The sequence below is a fragment of the Miscanthus floridulus genome, chromosome 15 (assembly GCF_019320115.1).
Source record: "Miscanthus floridulus cultivar M001 chromosome 15, ASM1932011v1, whole genome shotgun sequence".
NCBI classification, from domain to species: Eukaryota; Viridiplantae; Streptophyta; class Magnoliopsida; order Poales; family Poaceae; genus Miscanthus; species Miscanthus floridulus.
Genome location: NC_089594.1, coordinates 55,064,092 through 55,078,468, shown reverse-complemented (window position 1 = coordinate 55,078,468; position 14,377 = coordinate 55,064,092). Strand labels below are relative to the sequence as shown.

Genomic DNA, 14,377 nt, shown 5'->3' with positions numbered 1-14,377 from the left:
TAGGGTCTGACTTTATCCCCTTAAACTTTCCGAAATACTTCCTTTAGGGCGTCCGTTCGTGACTCTGTGTCCGGACATGTCTCCCAGGAGCGAGTCCCAAATAAAAAAAACAAATCTCTATTCCCACAGCCACTCCTTCGTGCTTATTCGCTCAGCCCCAAAGCAGCGTGGCTGCTCATCCGTCCGTCCCCTTCTGTAGCGTGTGCTTGTCGGGTTGCGGCACCGTTTCCTTCCCCGTCGCCGGCCACGCCGCGCGCCCTCGCTTCCTGCACCGCTCACCTACGTGGCAGCCACCTACGTCGCTCGACGTGGCTACTCATCCGTCCGCCCCTTCCCTAGCGCTTGCTCGTCGGGCTGCCACGTCGTGCCCTTCCCAATCGCCAGCCGCGCTACGCACCCTCGCTCCCGTGTGACAATCACCTGCATCGCTCGCTCCATTGTCGTTCGTCCGTCACCCAACGCCATTGGGCGCGCCGCTGACCCCGCCATAGCCGCTGGGGCACACGTGACGTGGCGGCTCAGGTCTTCCTGGGCCAAGCCAAGGGCACCACCGAGCGTGGGCGGTGCTGGTACGCCGCGGCTCGCCGTCGGCTCCCGCCTCAACGGCCGAAATCGACTGGCCCAACCTTCCATTTCCCTATGTTGCATATGCATGTGTTTAAGTGTTTTAGACGTTTCAGATGTATGTTGCATTCATTTCATCTTGATGTTGTAAAAGTAGATCAGGGGATATTGCACATGTTGCATATGTTGCAAGTGTTTTATAGACATGTTGCAAGCGTTTGTTCAAACTGTTTCATCTGTTTCCAGACGTATGTTGCATATGTTTTCATACATATGTAGCAACTGTATGCTCCAAAATGTTTCATCTGTTTCATTCTTTTGTTGCGGCAAGTGTTTTTATGTTGCAAGTTGCAAGTGTATGTTCTAAATGTTTCACCTGTTTCAGACGTATGTTACAGGTGTTTTATCTGAATGTTGGATATGTTGCAGTGGTTACACACATATGTTACAAACATATGTTTTAATTGTTTCTCCTTGTTTCAGTATATTTCAACAGGAGCTGCTCCCCACGTGCTCTGACTCGCGGGCAAGCACGCACTGCACTAGGCGCCCCTGCACCACCAAGCATGGCCCACCAAGGTGGAGCATGTAGTCGGCTCAACACATGTGCATGCACGATGTGCTCCCTCCCTCTCTCTCTCGTATTGGGGCACATGCGATGGGCTCTCTCTTGTATTGGGGCACGTATACTGAGCTCTCTCTGGCATTGGGGCAAGCGCGCTGTGATCCCTTTCCATCTCTCATGCAGATGGACGCGCAGGAGGATGCGAGGGGCGCAGCAGCAGCAAGAGGTGGGCGGAATAGGAGGAGAAGAAGGAGCGTGTTTCCGAAACAATAAAGTAAGGCCATGTTTAGTTCCCAAAAATTTTCACCCCAAAGTGTCACATTGAATCTTGCGTCACATGCATAGAGTATTAAATATAGACAAAAAAAAACTAATTACACAGTTTGGTTGGAAATCGCGAGACGAACGTTTTAAGCCTAATTAGGCCATGATTAGCCATAAGTGCTACAGTAACCAATATGCGCTAATGACGGATTAATTAGGCTTAAAAAATTCGTCTCGCAGTTTCCAGACGAGCTATGTAATTAGTTTTTATTAGTATCCGAAAACCCATTCCGATATTCCGAAACATCCGATATGACATCAAGAATTTTCATTTCGCGAACCAAGGAGGCGCGAGGCCCATCTGACGTAGCAGCATGCGCGGGCATCTGGATCGTCCGGCTGCTAGCATAGCCTTAAACTTTTAGAAAATCAGACATAAGATCGTCGAACTTTTGAAACTGAATTTACTGGCTGCTTTTCCTTGTGGGTATTTTGTACTTACTAACACTAACGAAAACATTCACGGATCCCAGAGCTTGATGGTTCCAGCGATATGGCCACTTTGCATTTTTAATTAAATTAGGTAATTCGGTCACTTTTCCACCACAGCCTTACGTGTAAAGGCTACCAGCCAAGAGGGAGCAAGGCCTCTCTGGACTCTGGTAGGACTTGAGTCTTTAAACGATGAAGCCACAGAAAGTCGCATTTTAGTAGTTTTATTTGGTTTCCGGCCAAAAAAACAGTTTTGACTTCACTAGCTTTTTAGCTTGAGGCCTTGTTTAGTTCGCGAATTTTTTTGGAAAATGATACTGTAGCACTTTCGTTGTTATTTAACAATTAGTGTCTAATTATAGTCTAATTAGGGCCTTGTTTAGATTGCAAATTTTTGCAATCTGGACACTGTAGCACGTTTCGTTTGTATTTGACATACTTTGTCTGATCATGGACTAACTAGGCTCAAAAGATTCATCTCGTGATTTACAACCAAACTGTACAATTAGTTATTTTTTTATCTACATTTAATGCTCCATACATACGTCCAAAAATTGATGTGATGCAGAGAGAGTGAAAAACTTGGAATTTGGAGGTGATCTAAACAAGGCCTAGGCTTAAAAGATTCGTCTGGTGAATTTCGTATAAATTGTGTAATTAGTTTTATTTTTTATTTATATTTAATGCTTCATGCATGTGTCCAAAGATTCGATGTGACGGAGAATCTTGAAAATTTTTGCAAAATGAAGTGCAACTAAACAGCACCTGATTTTGCCTTCAGAAACCATTCTCGTGCGTGCTCCTTTGGTAGTATCTTGGTGGATGAGTCTCAATAGAAAGATTTGCCGAAAGTTCCAAGGCTCCAAAATGTACCTTACCATACTTGTGCAAATGCATTGTTTGATTATTTTTGCACTTCGTAATCATCCTAGAACTATGGTTGTTCCGGATGTTCTACAGGAGTAAAGCATGTTTAGTTGGTGCGTAACTTTGTAGCAGCTAATGTTAGGCATAAGTGTTGTTGACACCAAAAGTTTGACGAGGTCACCACATTTTTCACAAAATTTTGACAAGAAAAAGGTCAAATGACGTAGGACGCATGGCTAAGAATATGCATCGTGAAACATTGCGAGGATGCACCTAAGAAATTGGGATGCTTTTAATGTGCAGCATAGCAACGTTTGGCATGCAATTAGCACTGCAATTTTAACCTTCTCTCCATTTACCATTGAGCCCCAGGCTTAAAATACAGCTCATTTGAATTCATACTAGAAAGAATTTTCCTACGTTCCATAATCGGCATATAATAAAATCACCCTTCAATCTGAATAAAGTGCTACTTCCTCAGTCCCTAAACAGATTAACTAAGTTAATTTAAGTCAAACTTTTAAAATTTAACCAAGTTTATATAAAACATCACTAACATGATTTCAATAAAATATAGTACGAAGATATATTTCATATCATATCTACTTATACTATTTTTGTTTCAATGAATTCAGTCTCTGAACATAAAAAAAAAATTTACCCAGAACAACTCCAAAAGTTAATTTACTCAGCCGAAAAGAGTACCAATCAGTGAATGGCACGATGTACTGTATTTAGATTGATATAACATCATGAGGAAAGTAAAATATCATGCCGTATCTTGTCTCGGTTCTTAATCTACCACCGTCCACCGCATTCGCCAACCCACAGCTTGCAAACGGCACACGCAGGCTGACATTTCGTTGCGTGCTTCCTTGTACCATCACCGTATATTGTTAATGCAGCACATCAGCACATGCTGAGAGTATGGAACACATAGCACACCACATGGGACAACATGTCTTAACCAAACTTGCAAGCTTCAAAAAATGGTGGGAAGCTGATGTCAACGACAGCAACGGGTGCAATGCATTACGTTACCGCAGACAATACAGCATATCAGCATATGCAGAATAGGAGTTAGAGTGACCTAGGCATGATGCAGAATAGATGAAAGCAAAACAAGCTCAAAAAGTAGTTTTTTTTTTCCAGAAGTAACATGGAAACAGCGAAATCGAAAACGATGGAATTCGGGAGGGGGGCAAGGTTGCATGTGGTACCAAGCAATGATGTCCTCTGAAAGAAGAAAGTAAGATTTACACACGCACTTGGCTTTCAATCTGAGGACAGCAAACTCAAAATACTGGGGGAAATAGTTCAGGCTTCAGCTTATCATGAGAAGGTCATAGGACCTGCTCCAGTTGTGTATTCAGCTCCAAGCTACTGTTGTTTCTCAGCCGTGGAAGCCGTGTTTGACCCTGACTTGGATTCTGATTCACCACAAGCCCTTATAACCGCCTCATTCTGTGATAAAACATTGCAAAATATTACTTGCTTGTCGGTATGAAGTGCTGGATCCTAGCAACAATGAAAAGACAGTTCTGCAAGAGACTACTGAACCAAAACGTGCAAATCAAACTTGCAAGCAGGAAGCCCTGCTGTTCACTATTGCATGTTATTCATCAATGTTTCAGACCTAAAGGTAAAGTATTTGTAACCTTAACTTTCTGAGTAGGAAGACACCTATATGAGATCCAAGAATTTAGCTTTGTTCAACTCTAAATTCGATGAAAGGAACAGACCTAAAGGTTAGGAAACAGTATTTGCTCCTAACTTTAGTATAGCAAGGTATTTAGGTATTGACATGAGATCCATCCATTGAGCATTTTTGAACATCAGATAAAAGTAATGTTATCAACTTGTCTAGCCGACTCTAGTTGCAATGGGACCAACCAGCCGACTAGTCGCAATTAGTCATTGACCAGCCCCTCGGTCCTAATCGTTCTGTATATTTAACAACCGATATACTATACGGTATAAAGCAAACAACAAGAATATAAAAGCACTAGAGCAGCAAATTCTTGTGAGATTTGATGTCCAGTTGGTCAGTTACTTGTGAAAGAAGTGTCATGTACTCCTGTACACACATGTTTATGTATCATATAAGCACTAAGCAGAGATCCATGAGGCAAGACCACAAGCCCAAGTGGGTACAGGGAAACCCTATTGGGGTGAAAAAAAAGAAAGCCCAAGTGGTCCAGCTGCAGCCCAGTATGCTGTCTAGTCGTCCACCACCTAATCATCAGATTAATCGTGATTAGTCGATGACTAATCAGACGAATTGATTTCTGGTCAGTTAAACCAAGTCATAGAGCCTAATCAAGGTCAAGTGACCGATTACCGACTCAATTAGCGGGACAACTTGATAGTACTGGATAAAGGAAGAGTTGGGTGCAAAAAATGAATAATTACTGCCTCAGGAGTGAGCAACCTAAATAATGAAATCAATATCTCTGCATGTATGGGCTTTACCACAAGGATTCTGAATCATGATGCGGTGTACATACAATTCTGTTTCCAAAATTATCTAAAGCCAGTTAGTAAGATGCATGGTATCAGATTAGAGAAGCAAGATAACACACTTGTACTATGTCTTTTACTCTTTTATCATCGGTTTGTTACAGAAATGTAAGGAACATCTAATGGAAGTAACTTGAATAATTGTGCATTATGCTCCATATATCTAAATCTAAATAAAAGAAAAGATCAAGATAAAACAAGTGACCAGAACGGCCATTCAATACTCTTGTGCAGCAAAACTGCACCAGCTCAGAGGTAGCGTGTTCAGGGGAAAGAAACACAAGATCTATAAAATGCAATAGAAGAGAAGGATCAAAACTTGACGAAAGCATACTTTTGATTTGTGAGCAAGTAAGAAAACTAAGCTTGGCAGATGGTGATTTTCTTAAAGTTAAGTTAAATGGACCTAAATCTAGGTTTTCCAAACATACGATCTTCAGTGACGCTACGCATCTATCAAACCAAACAAGTGTCCATTAACACTGATCCCACCAAAAAAGGACTCTGCACTTGTGGCTGCACTGTATCATAGGAAAATATTCAGTGCAAACCACATCTTCAATGGAATTGTGAAAATCCCCTAGAAAAATATACTTAGGAGTTTAAGATAAATTTGAAACAATGCACATCCATAGTGCATTCTATAGATGTACATTGCCACAAAATTTGAGATTCAAACTCAACATGTAAAAATTCATACGAAAATAACAAATTTGAGGGGCATATGCACTAGAAGACAAAATTCTGCATGAAATTTGTTATTTTCGTATGAATTTTTACAAAATGAGTTTGAATCTCAAATTTTGTGGCAATGTACATCTATAGATGCAGTATGGATAAGCATCATTTTGATTTTTTTGAAAGCTCCTAAGTATGTTTATCTTGGGGGTTTTCAGGATTCCACCGAAGATATGGGTTGTACTGAACATTTTCCCCTGTATCATATATGTCACATTTGGGCATGTATAATGGAAGAGGTTTTGCCAACATTTCTAGACAGTAGACACTCTGATCTGCAACAAGCTAGACTCATGAATCACACAAGTTTCAATTAAAAAAAAATCAAGGGATTAACAGGGAAACTTAGGAGCAACTATTGATGCTTGCAGAAATAAGATTCAGGCACGAGCAGGATAAATCCAGTATCAATCCAGAAAACAAAGAGTATAGCACAGCAGTGAACTGAGGATGCTATTGGTAGTGAATGATTCTGACTGCCTGCAGCACCAATTTTCATGAACATGTATGAAATGTGGTAATTTTGTGAACAAATGTCAACCAAAATACTATCTTATTAGTGAGCTTGGTATCGATGTGATGTACTCCATGGCAATCTGTTGCCTATGTGATCATGATGCGAGCACATAGCAATTGACAGGCACAAGCCTAGTTGCCAGAGAAGACAAACAGCAATCCAGCAATTAACTCCATGTGCAAAACAACACAGAAATACAGAAACACCCTGACTGCAATTAAAGATCCACTAAGTAGTGTTTAATGCTAGATGCTGGTTAATCTTTCATCAAAATAGAGATTATTTTTTTCACCGTAATTAGACCCGAGCTCTGCCAGCCTAGAGGCTAAGTTTAACACAAAGGCAACTCAACTGCCCATATACTTCAAAGACTTACACTAGTCCACGACATTTGAGACCAATAGACAGAATGCTTCAGTAAATGACTGAATAAAAAAAAGATATTTGTGGGATTAGATCCCTCCTATTGGTTGACAAATGCAATTATCGCACAGACGTGCCCATGATTATGAGAAAATCTCATATACAGGAAAAAAAAAGGCTGCCAATTTTGGTGGCAAGTTCCAGGAATAACATGTGCAAATCATCAGTTGTAACCTTTTATGCAACTCCTGAATGACACAAGTCGACTTTAATAATCCAATCTAGAAGCATTAACCATTTCTTGCAACCTCTTGCACCTGATTCGTGGTAACCAGCAAGTTTTCCAGTTTTACCCTGGAGGTAGCTTATCAGCTTCCCTTAATATTGATGGCCAAGCAGCAGGAAGAACAAACCAACAAGGTGCAAAATCAAGTTCTAATTTTAACAAAGCAAAAATACAAACGAGTTCCTGACAGGGTACACAGCATCCCCACATCGATTCGGTAAGGCTAAGATAAATATTTTCAGTCTTTTGTGTAAACTTCGTCATCGTCGTCCCCTCCCAGAAGACAAGAACCCCTTAGCTCTCCCCACAACGCTAAGTCCATTGGAAAATCAAGCCGAAGATTCAGCAAGCAACAATCAAACCAACATGAACCACGAATGGGTCGAAGAGACGGCGAAGAGCCCATTAGCTCTCCCCACAACGCTGACCGGATAGCACCGTAGTGGGAACGTAATAGAGGAGGAAGGTAGCCGACCTGCCAGAGTCGCTTGAGGCGCTTCTTGGCGTTGTTCTTGCGGGTGGTGGTGAGCTTGATGCGCTTCCAAAGCAGGCCCGGGGAATCGTTCCGCTTGACCACCTCCAGCGCCCGCGTCGCCCAGAAAGCGCCCCCCAGCAGGCCCCCGCCCGCCATCGCTGCTGGATCGGTTGGCCTTTTCTTCCTCTGGTTTCTCGCGCGTCGGCGGTGGCGTTGGCGGCGGTGGCGCTCGGAGACGGTAGTGAGCAGGACGGGACAAGGGTTTTGGCAAGGTTTGGGCTTGGGCCTTCGTGGGCCTACGGATTACAAGTTACGGACTAACGGTATTGTCTTGAGTAAGTGACACCCCTCTCGCCTCTCCTTTTCTTTTTTATTTTTATTTCCTTTTTCTTTTTAATTTTTACTGTCATAACCTAAAATTTTTCTTCTATATATTATGAACAAATTTTAAGTCAAAAAAGTTTTTAGGATTAAATAAAAAATATTATGTTGGATAAGTTGTGTATAAATTTTTGAGACGTTGAACAACGAAAAGATATGTATAAGTTACATTATTTGTAAAATTTGGTATAGAAAGTTTTAGTTAGAATTTTTTTGTTGACAAATTATTAGGAAAAATTTGTCCGTTGATTGTTATGAACAAAAAATGGGTTGCAAAGGTCTTATATAAAAATTGCCATGACAAGTTGATTATAAAATTATATGAAATCTCTATTAAAAAGGATGAGATAACAAATTGTGGTGATAAGTTTTGTCTCATAAAATGTAATGCACAAAAGTTATATGTATACATTCCAAAAAAACAAAAGTTGTACAAACAATTTTTCTAAAAAAATCATGTAGGTTCATTGATGGTTTGTTGGTTTCTAATCTAGCGAACATTTGCTGATTAGTGTAGCCACCCTCTCTGCTCAGCCTTCTCCACCCGCTCCTCCGCCCCATAGCTAGACTTCCATCATCGCCCTCCGTCTCTCTGTTAGTGGTCACTAAATGCCAAATTTGACCGTCAATTCTCTCAGAAATAATAGAGACCTAGCCTTGCTAACATTCATATTTAGTTTCAAATAACATATTTTCACATGTACTTGGAAAATTTTGGTCACATGAATCTTTTCATGGAAAACACATGAAATATGGCGAATAAGTTCAAATTCTGATCCCAACAAATCACCAACACACATACAAAGACCAGAAGGCCAACTCCACTCCAATTTGGTTCCAACCAAAGTCACACGGGGAAGATCAAGACCACAAGGACATGGCACCATCTAGGGTTTGGCTGATCCTAGGAGGGAAAGGTGATTCTGTTGATCCCCTAGGATCTCCTCCTGGTGGACCTTCGGTGCACCTCCTTAGGGTGTCATTCCCACCTATAAAAGCATAGAAATAATGGGTTTGTTGATAGTCTGGTTGCTGCCACATAAATTGCACTTGCAATGAGAGTAGAGGCATCATTTCTAGTAATGCATCGCTCTCTTAGGAAGAAACAATTTGATAAAATTGACTACAGTGAAGCTATTTTGCAAGTTGAGAAGGATTTTGAAGTTAATTATTTTTTGGTTATGGTTGATATGGCAATTAGTTCATTGAAAAGCAAATTTCAAGGACTCTAGTCATTCAATGGAATATTTGGATTTCTAATGAATTCAATACCCTCAGTCATTGGATGGTGTTGATCTAAAAGACCAATGCACTAAATTTGTAGAAACTTTCTCTTTAGATGGTTCCTCGGATGTTGATATAAATGACTTCATTTTTGAGTTATGTGTTATGCATTTTACTTTACCAGATAGGTTAACATCTGCTATGGAGAATTTTGAGTTTGTCATAGAAGTGGATTGTTATCCTAACATTTCCATTGCTTATAAAATCCTATTAACTATGCCTATGGCTATGGGCTCTGCTGAAAGAACCTTTTCAAAGCTTAAATTATTGAAGAATTATTTGAGGTCCATAATGACTCAAGAAAGATTAAATGGTTTGACAACTTTATGCATCGAGAAGAAATTATTAGATGAAATTGATATTGATGCCATTATCAATGACTTCGCATCAGTAAATGTTAGAAGAATTTTTAAGGTAAGATGTATAACTGTAACATCCTCAAATTTGCTTCTCTTGAAATAGAGCTAAAATGATTTAATTTGTATTTTTATGCTTATGAAAACAAGGGGAAATAATAAATTTTCATTAGATTAAAATTAATCTTAAGGTAGAAACATGTTTGTTGCATTCGTGCCGGTCGCACATTGTGTTTCTATGTGCAAAACACATTTAGAGGGCCCCTTATGTGTTTTTAAAATACGTTTAGGAGACGAATATCTATCTCTAGGAATTTTCCAGCTTCTTTCTAGAATTTAATTCCTACCTTATTCACATTAATCTTTATGTTCTAAGTTCCCAAATATCTTTTCATAAGCTCCAAATACTTTATTTGGGTTCATCATATTCTAAAGTGTCTCTGAAAATTTTCCCTAAAATTTTAGAGGTCTTAGAGTATTTTTCGTGGCTTAAATATCAATTCTGGACTTTTCTAGAATTATTTTATTCGTGAAATTAATTAATTCTGAAAATAAATAATATATCTCATTTTCCAACCAACTCTCAAAGCCCATGTGCAATAATCCTAATAAATCTCAAAGGCCCATACATTTATTTAGTAATGGACTTTAATGATTATTTAGGTCCATTAGTAAATATGGAGGGTATAACATCAATTAGTACCATATTGCTAGTTGATGTAGATGTGGGGAGTTTTTCTTCCTATAAATATGTACCAACCCTTTGGGTAAAGCACACCAAAACTACCATAAGGGGAGCCCCTAGTTTGAGAAATTCCTCGTATAGTAAATTAGATTTTTCTCCTCCTTTTCTCGCCGTCACCGTCGTCGCCATGCCGCCCGACGCTATAGACCCGCCGGCGACCGCAAGAAGGCCCTAGGTGAGTTTGTCATCTTCTCCTCTTATTCCCTGTGCTCACAGCTCGTCAAATCGTGGCCTCTAGGAGCCAAACCAAGCGCTCTAGGGAGCTTCTCGCCGCCGGTAATGGAGCTCCACCGCGCTGATTTTATTCTCCGGCCGGTGACTCTCTCTCCCCCTCCATTCTAATTTGGGTCATCCAGATTCAATCCAATGGTCCAAGATCGCCCATACCCTATCATCGGGTTTATTTGCAAAAAAGCCCCTGCAGTTTCGCATAATATAACCCGCAATCCATGGCTCACTTCCAGAATATGTTTTCCTATTCTGAATTTCCTATTCTAAAAGCGTAGTTTCTTTCTAGTAGATTCAGGATACGTTTTCTCTTTTAGAAAGCGTAAAATCTCTCTATTAGATTCAAAATACGTTTTGAAAGTGTAGTTTCTTTCTAGTAGATTCGGAATACGTTTTTTCTTTCAGAAAGCGTAAAATCCCTCTGTTAGATTCAAAATATGTTTTCTTGTTTTGAAAACGTAGTTTCTTCGGTTAGATCCAAAATACGCTTTCATCTATTTACAGTTTTCGCCATAAAATCTTTGTTTTAACTCCGTTTTGATCCATTCAAGTTGCATTAGATTCGTAATTGAGTAATCTACATGTTCATCCTACTGTTAAATATATTTTCAACTTTTAAAATTTGAGGTTAGATTTAATCTATTATTTTATTAAAGGAAATCTTGTTTAATTCATAACTTTTTCGTTATAGCTCCAATTAGAGTGCTTTTCATGTCTATGTGTTCGTAGCGAGACGTCGATTTATTTTACAAACATTTCATCTTGATTTTATGTTTGGTGTACTATTCTAATTTGAATCTATTGTTTGCTTTATGTACGATCGCATGGATGCTTGTGTGGTGCTTTATGATTATGTCCAGTCGGTGAGCTTTGCGTTGGTGATATAAAAGAAGTTGGTGATCTAGAAGAAGTCCTTTGGAGATTACAATTCAATAGAAGAAGGATATGAGTTTAAGGCAAGTATAGCTTGGGATCTTCCTTGCTGTCCTATTCACTTTAATAATTTAATTATATGCATGTGTCTACCTTGACAACCGTAGTAATTTTCCTAGCTATTTGATATCCAAGATTCTATGATTCCTATGGGTTATTGCATTGGGTAGTATGATGCTAGTGCTCAACTAAAGCCATGATCTTGTAACTTGACTAATGGTATATGCAGTAAACATTAAAAGATGCTTTTTAGCAACATGGAATAAGGGGGCTAGAGCATTGGGCTATTTTATGGTGCTATATATTTCTCTCCCTAATGACTTATCTGTAAGCGAACATCTAGGACTTACAGTACAGCTGTGAGGGCTACATAGCTCTGGCTTTAGCTTAGTATGAGGATATTTTCTAGTTTGTTAGTGGTTACCTTTATGGCGTAAGAGGGGCTCCAACAGGTATGATCTCGGCCTGCCAAGAGTGTGCACTTTAGTTTTTTGGTATTTTGTTAGTCACTCCTTGGAGGGGGGTTCATGCTTATTGATAGGGAAACCTTAGCGGCCCTAACTTGTTAGATGAACCTTTGAAAGGCTTCATAGTGAACCCTGCCAACCTTCCTTGGTAGTGGGTCCAAAGGTTGGCCGCCTCAGGCGAAAGGGTAAATCACAACTCACAGTAAAAGTGTACAACCTCTGCAAAGTTTAAAATTGGTATATCAGCCGTGCTCACGGTCACGAGCGGCCATGGACCCTTATAGAATAGATGATGAACACTGATGATACTGATGATGAAGATGCTCACTAATGATTACTGTTTATGCTATTCATTATTCATGTTTACCAGATCATGTGTTTATGTGGGCTTATGGATAAACTTGTTGCCATCCTATTGCTCAAATCATGACTCATTAAAAGCTAATCGTAGTTAACCAGTGTCAGCCTTTTGAGCCTCATGAACCCCATATTATATTTGTTGAGTACAACATGTACTTATGCTTGCTTTACTTTTTAAATCTTTTGAAAAATCCCGAATGGGTACTAGATTGCTAGTCTAGAGGAGTTAGACTTGTGATCAACTAGTCAGTTGTTCCTATGGAATTGGAGTCTTCACTCAAAGATCGGAGTTGTCTTTTTGTTGTTGGCTGTCTAAGGTTATATCCTTTGTACTAAGTACATTATATATTGAGCATTGTCTTTTGATGTTACCCTTATTTATAGCTATATGTGAGATTTGACTTTCTGGGCTCACATATGGTGTGTATCTGGTTTTATTCTTAAAATCGGGTGCTACAAAGTGGTATCAAAGTAATGCTGACCATAGGACATAAGCCTAGTAGAAACTAGTTGTTCTAAGGTTTAGAAGTTGCTACAAAAACCCTTGCTCTATGAACCTTGATATTTTCTTCTCTACTATATCTCTACCGTTGTTATTCATCTCTACCTTGGTGCTTATTTTAAAGTCTTTGTTCTCATCTTCACTTCTTGATTTGATATGCTTTTAGAACTATTCCTCACCACCTTCTTGCGTAATCTAAAGATGAGTCTTAGGATTGTTACCCTAGTATAATGAGGACGATAGTATGCAAGTTGAGTTAATAATTAAATTGTGCACCTTTATTGTTTTGTTGAATTATCATTATGCTTATGATTGTTTTGAATCTTTATAATGACTGCAATGATCTTGTTGGGTGTTCCCATAATTTCATTTAGTTTATAGGCCTAAGGTATAAGGATTAATGAAATAAATAGTCGGGTTTTGGTTCTCTCCTGTTTTCTCTATCGTGCCTTCGAAGCAACCTATCTTTAGCAATTTATATCTTTGTCTTTGGACTACCAAAAATCATGACAAAATTCTGGATGACATTAGACTTCAATATCTTTCTCTAACCACAAGAATCACCTTGATAGCTATGTTGGTTATGGAGTTATGAAAATCACAAGATGATACATTGATGCTGTTTGAAGCCTAGAATAGTTTCTATTGTGCACTGCTTTCGACTACCTAAACTGTAGAATTTGGAAAAGTGTTCTACAAGGAAGTTGTGGAGGATTTGATAAGCTTTCCAATGGTACAAGCTACAACTTCATTGGACTAACAGAATGAGAGTTATGGCTATTTGACTGCACTGATGTTTTTCATCCCGTGAGGAATTTTAGATTTCTTGTCCTTGCCCATACACAAGAGTCTCATTGGGATGTTAGAACGTCTTGATACTAGTTAGCTCATCTGGAAGAAGGTGTAAGCTACCCTTTTTGTGTCCCCTAGTTTAATTTTTCTTAAGGGGGTAGCCAAGTTGAAGAATTTGCAAAATAAAGTATCATACGTTCTAGTTTGCACAACGGAAGCGTGGTGGCCCATAACCCACAGGTCCTAGGATCAAAACCTTTGTAGGAACAAATACCTTTGGAGGAGATCAATAAGATAGACAATCATGCTTATGCCAACTATCTAACTAAGAAGGGTCCAAATGCTCAAGGTGCCATATGAAGTTTAGTTATGCTCTCTAGCTCTCACTTGGAAGAATCGGTTAATCTGATAAGAAAGGTGGTATCCAGAGGATGTATATCACTTAAGGGTTTCATCATCCAAAGTAAGTATCCTTTGCTCGGTTGATAAGTTATTGGATCATCTACGAGGAATGGATGCATTCATCAATATGGCTCTGCAATTCGAGCTATCCTCAGCTAGGAGTCCAATCTTCAACATACCGAGGACAAGTAGACATTGATGACATAGGAATGAGATATCTGATAACTACATATGGTTCTATGGAGTCTTAGGAAATCCCAATGATATATTAAGCAT

The 14,377-nt window shown here is 39.4% G+C and overlaps 1 protein-coding gene across 1 annotated transcript; it reads right to left on the bottom strand.

Moving 5' to 3' along the window:
* Positions 1-3,715: 3,715 nt before the first annotated feature.
* On the bottom strand, positions 3,716-7,931 carry LOC136509270 (uncharacterized). Its single transcript, XM_066504085.1, has 2 exons — positions 7,652-7,931; positions 3,716-4,216 (listed from the first exon to the last, which is right to left on the bottom strand). Exons 1-2 carry the CDS (start codon positions 7,805-7,807, stop codon positions 4,133-4,135), a joined length of 240 nt encoding a protein of 79 aa, XP_066360182.1. The 5' UTR covers positions 7,808-7,931; the 3' UTR covers positions 3,716-4,132.
* Positions 7,932-14,377: the final 6,446 nt, after the last annotated feature.

Bases quoted from the DNA above. Each gene is read 5' to 3' on its own strand.
- LOC136509270 (XM_066504085.1), bottom strand. From the start codon at position 7,807: ATGGCGGGCGGGGGCCTGCTGGGGGGCGCTTTCTGGGCGACGCGGGCG. The intron at 4,217-7,651 runs GTCGGCTACCTT...GTTTTATCACAG, and splicing joins GCCTCAAGCGACTCTGGCAG to AATGAGGCGGTTATAAGGGC.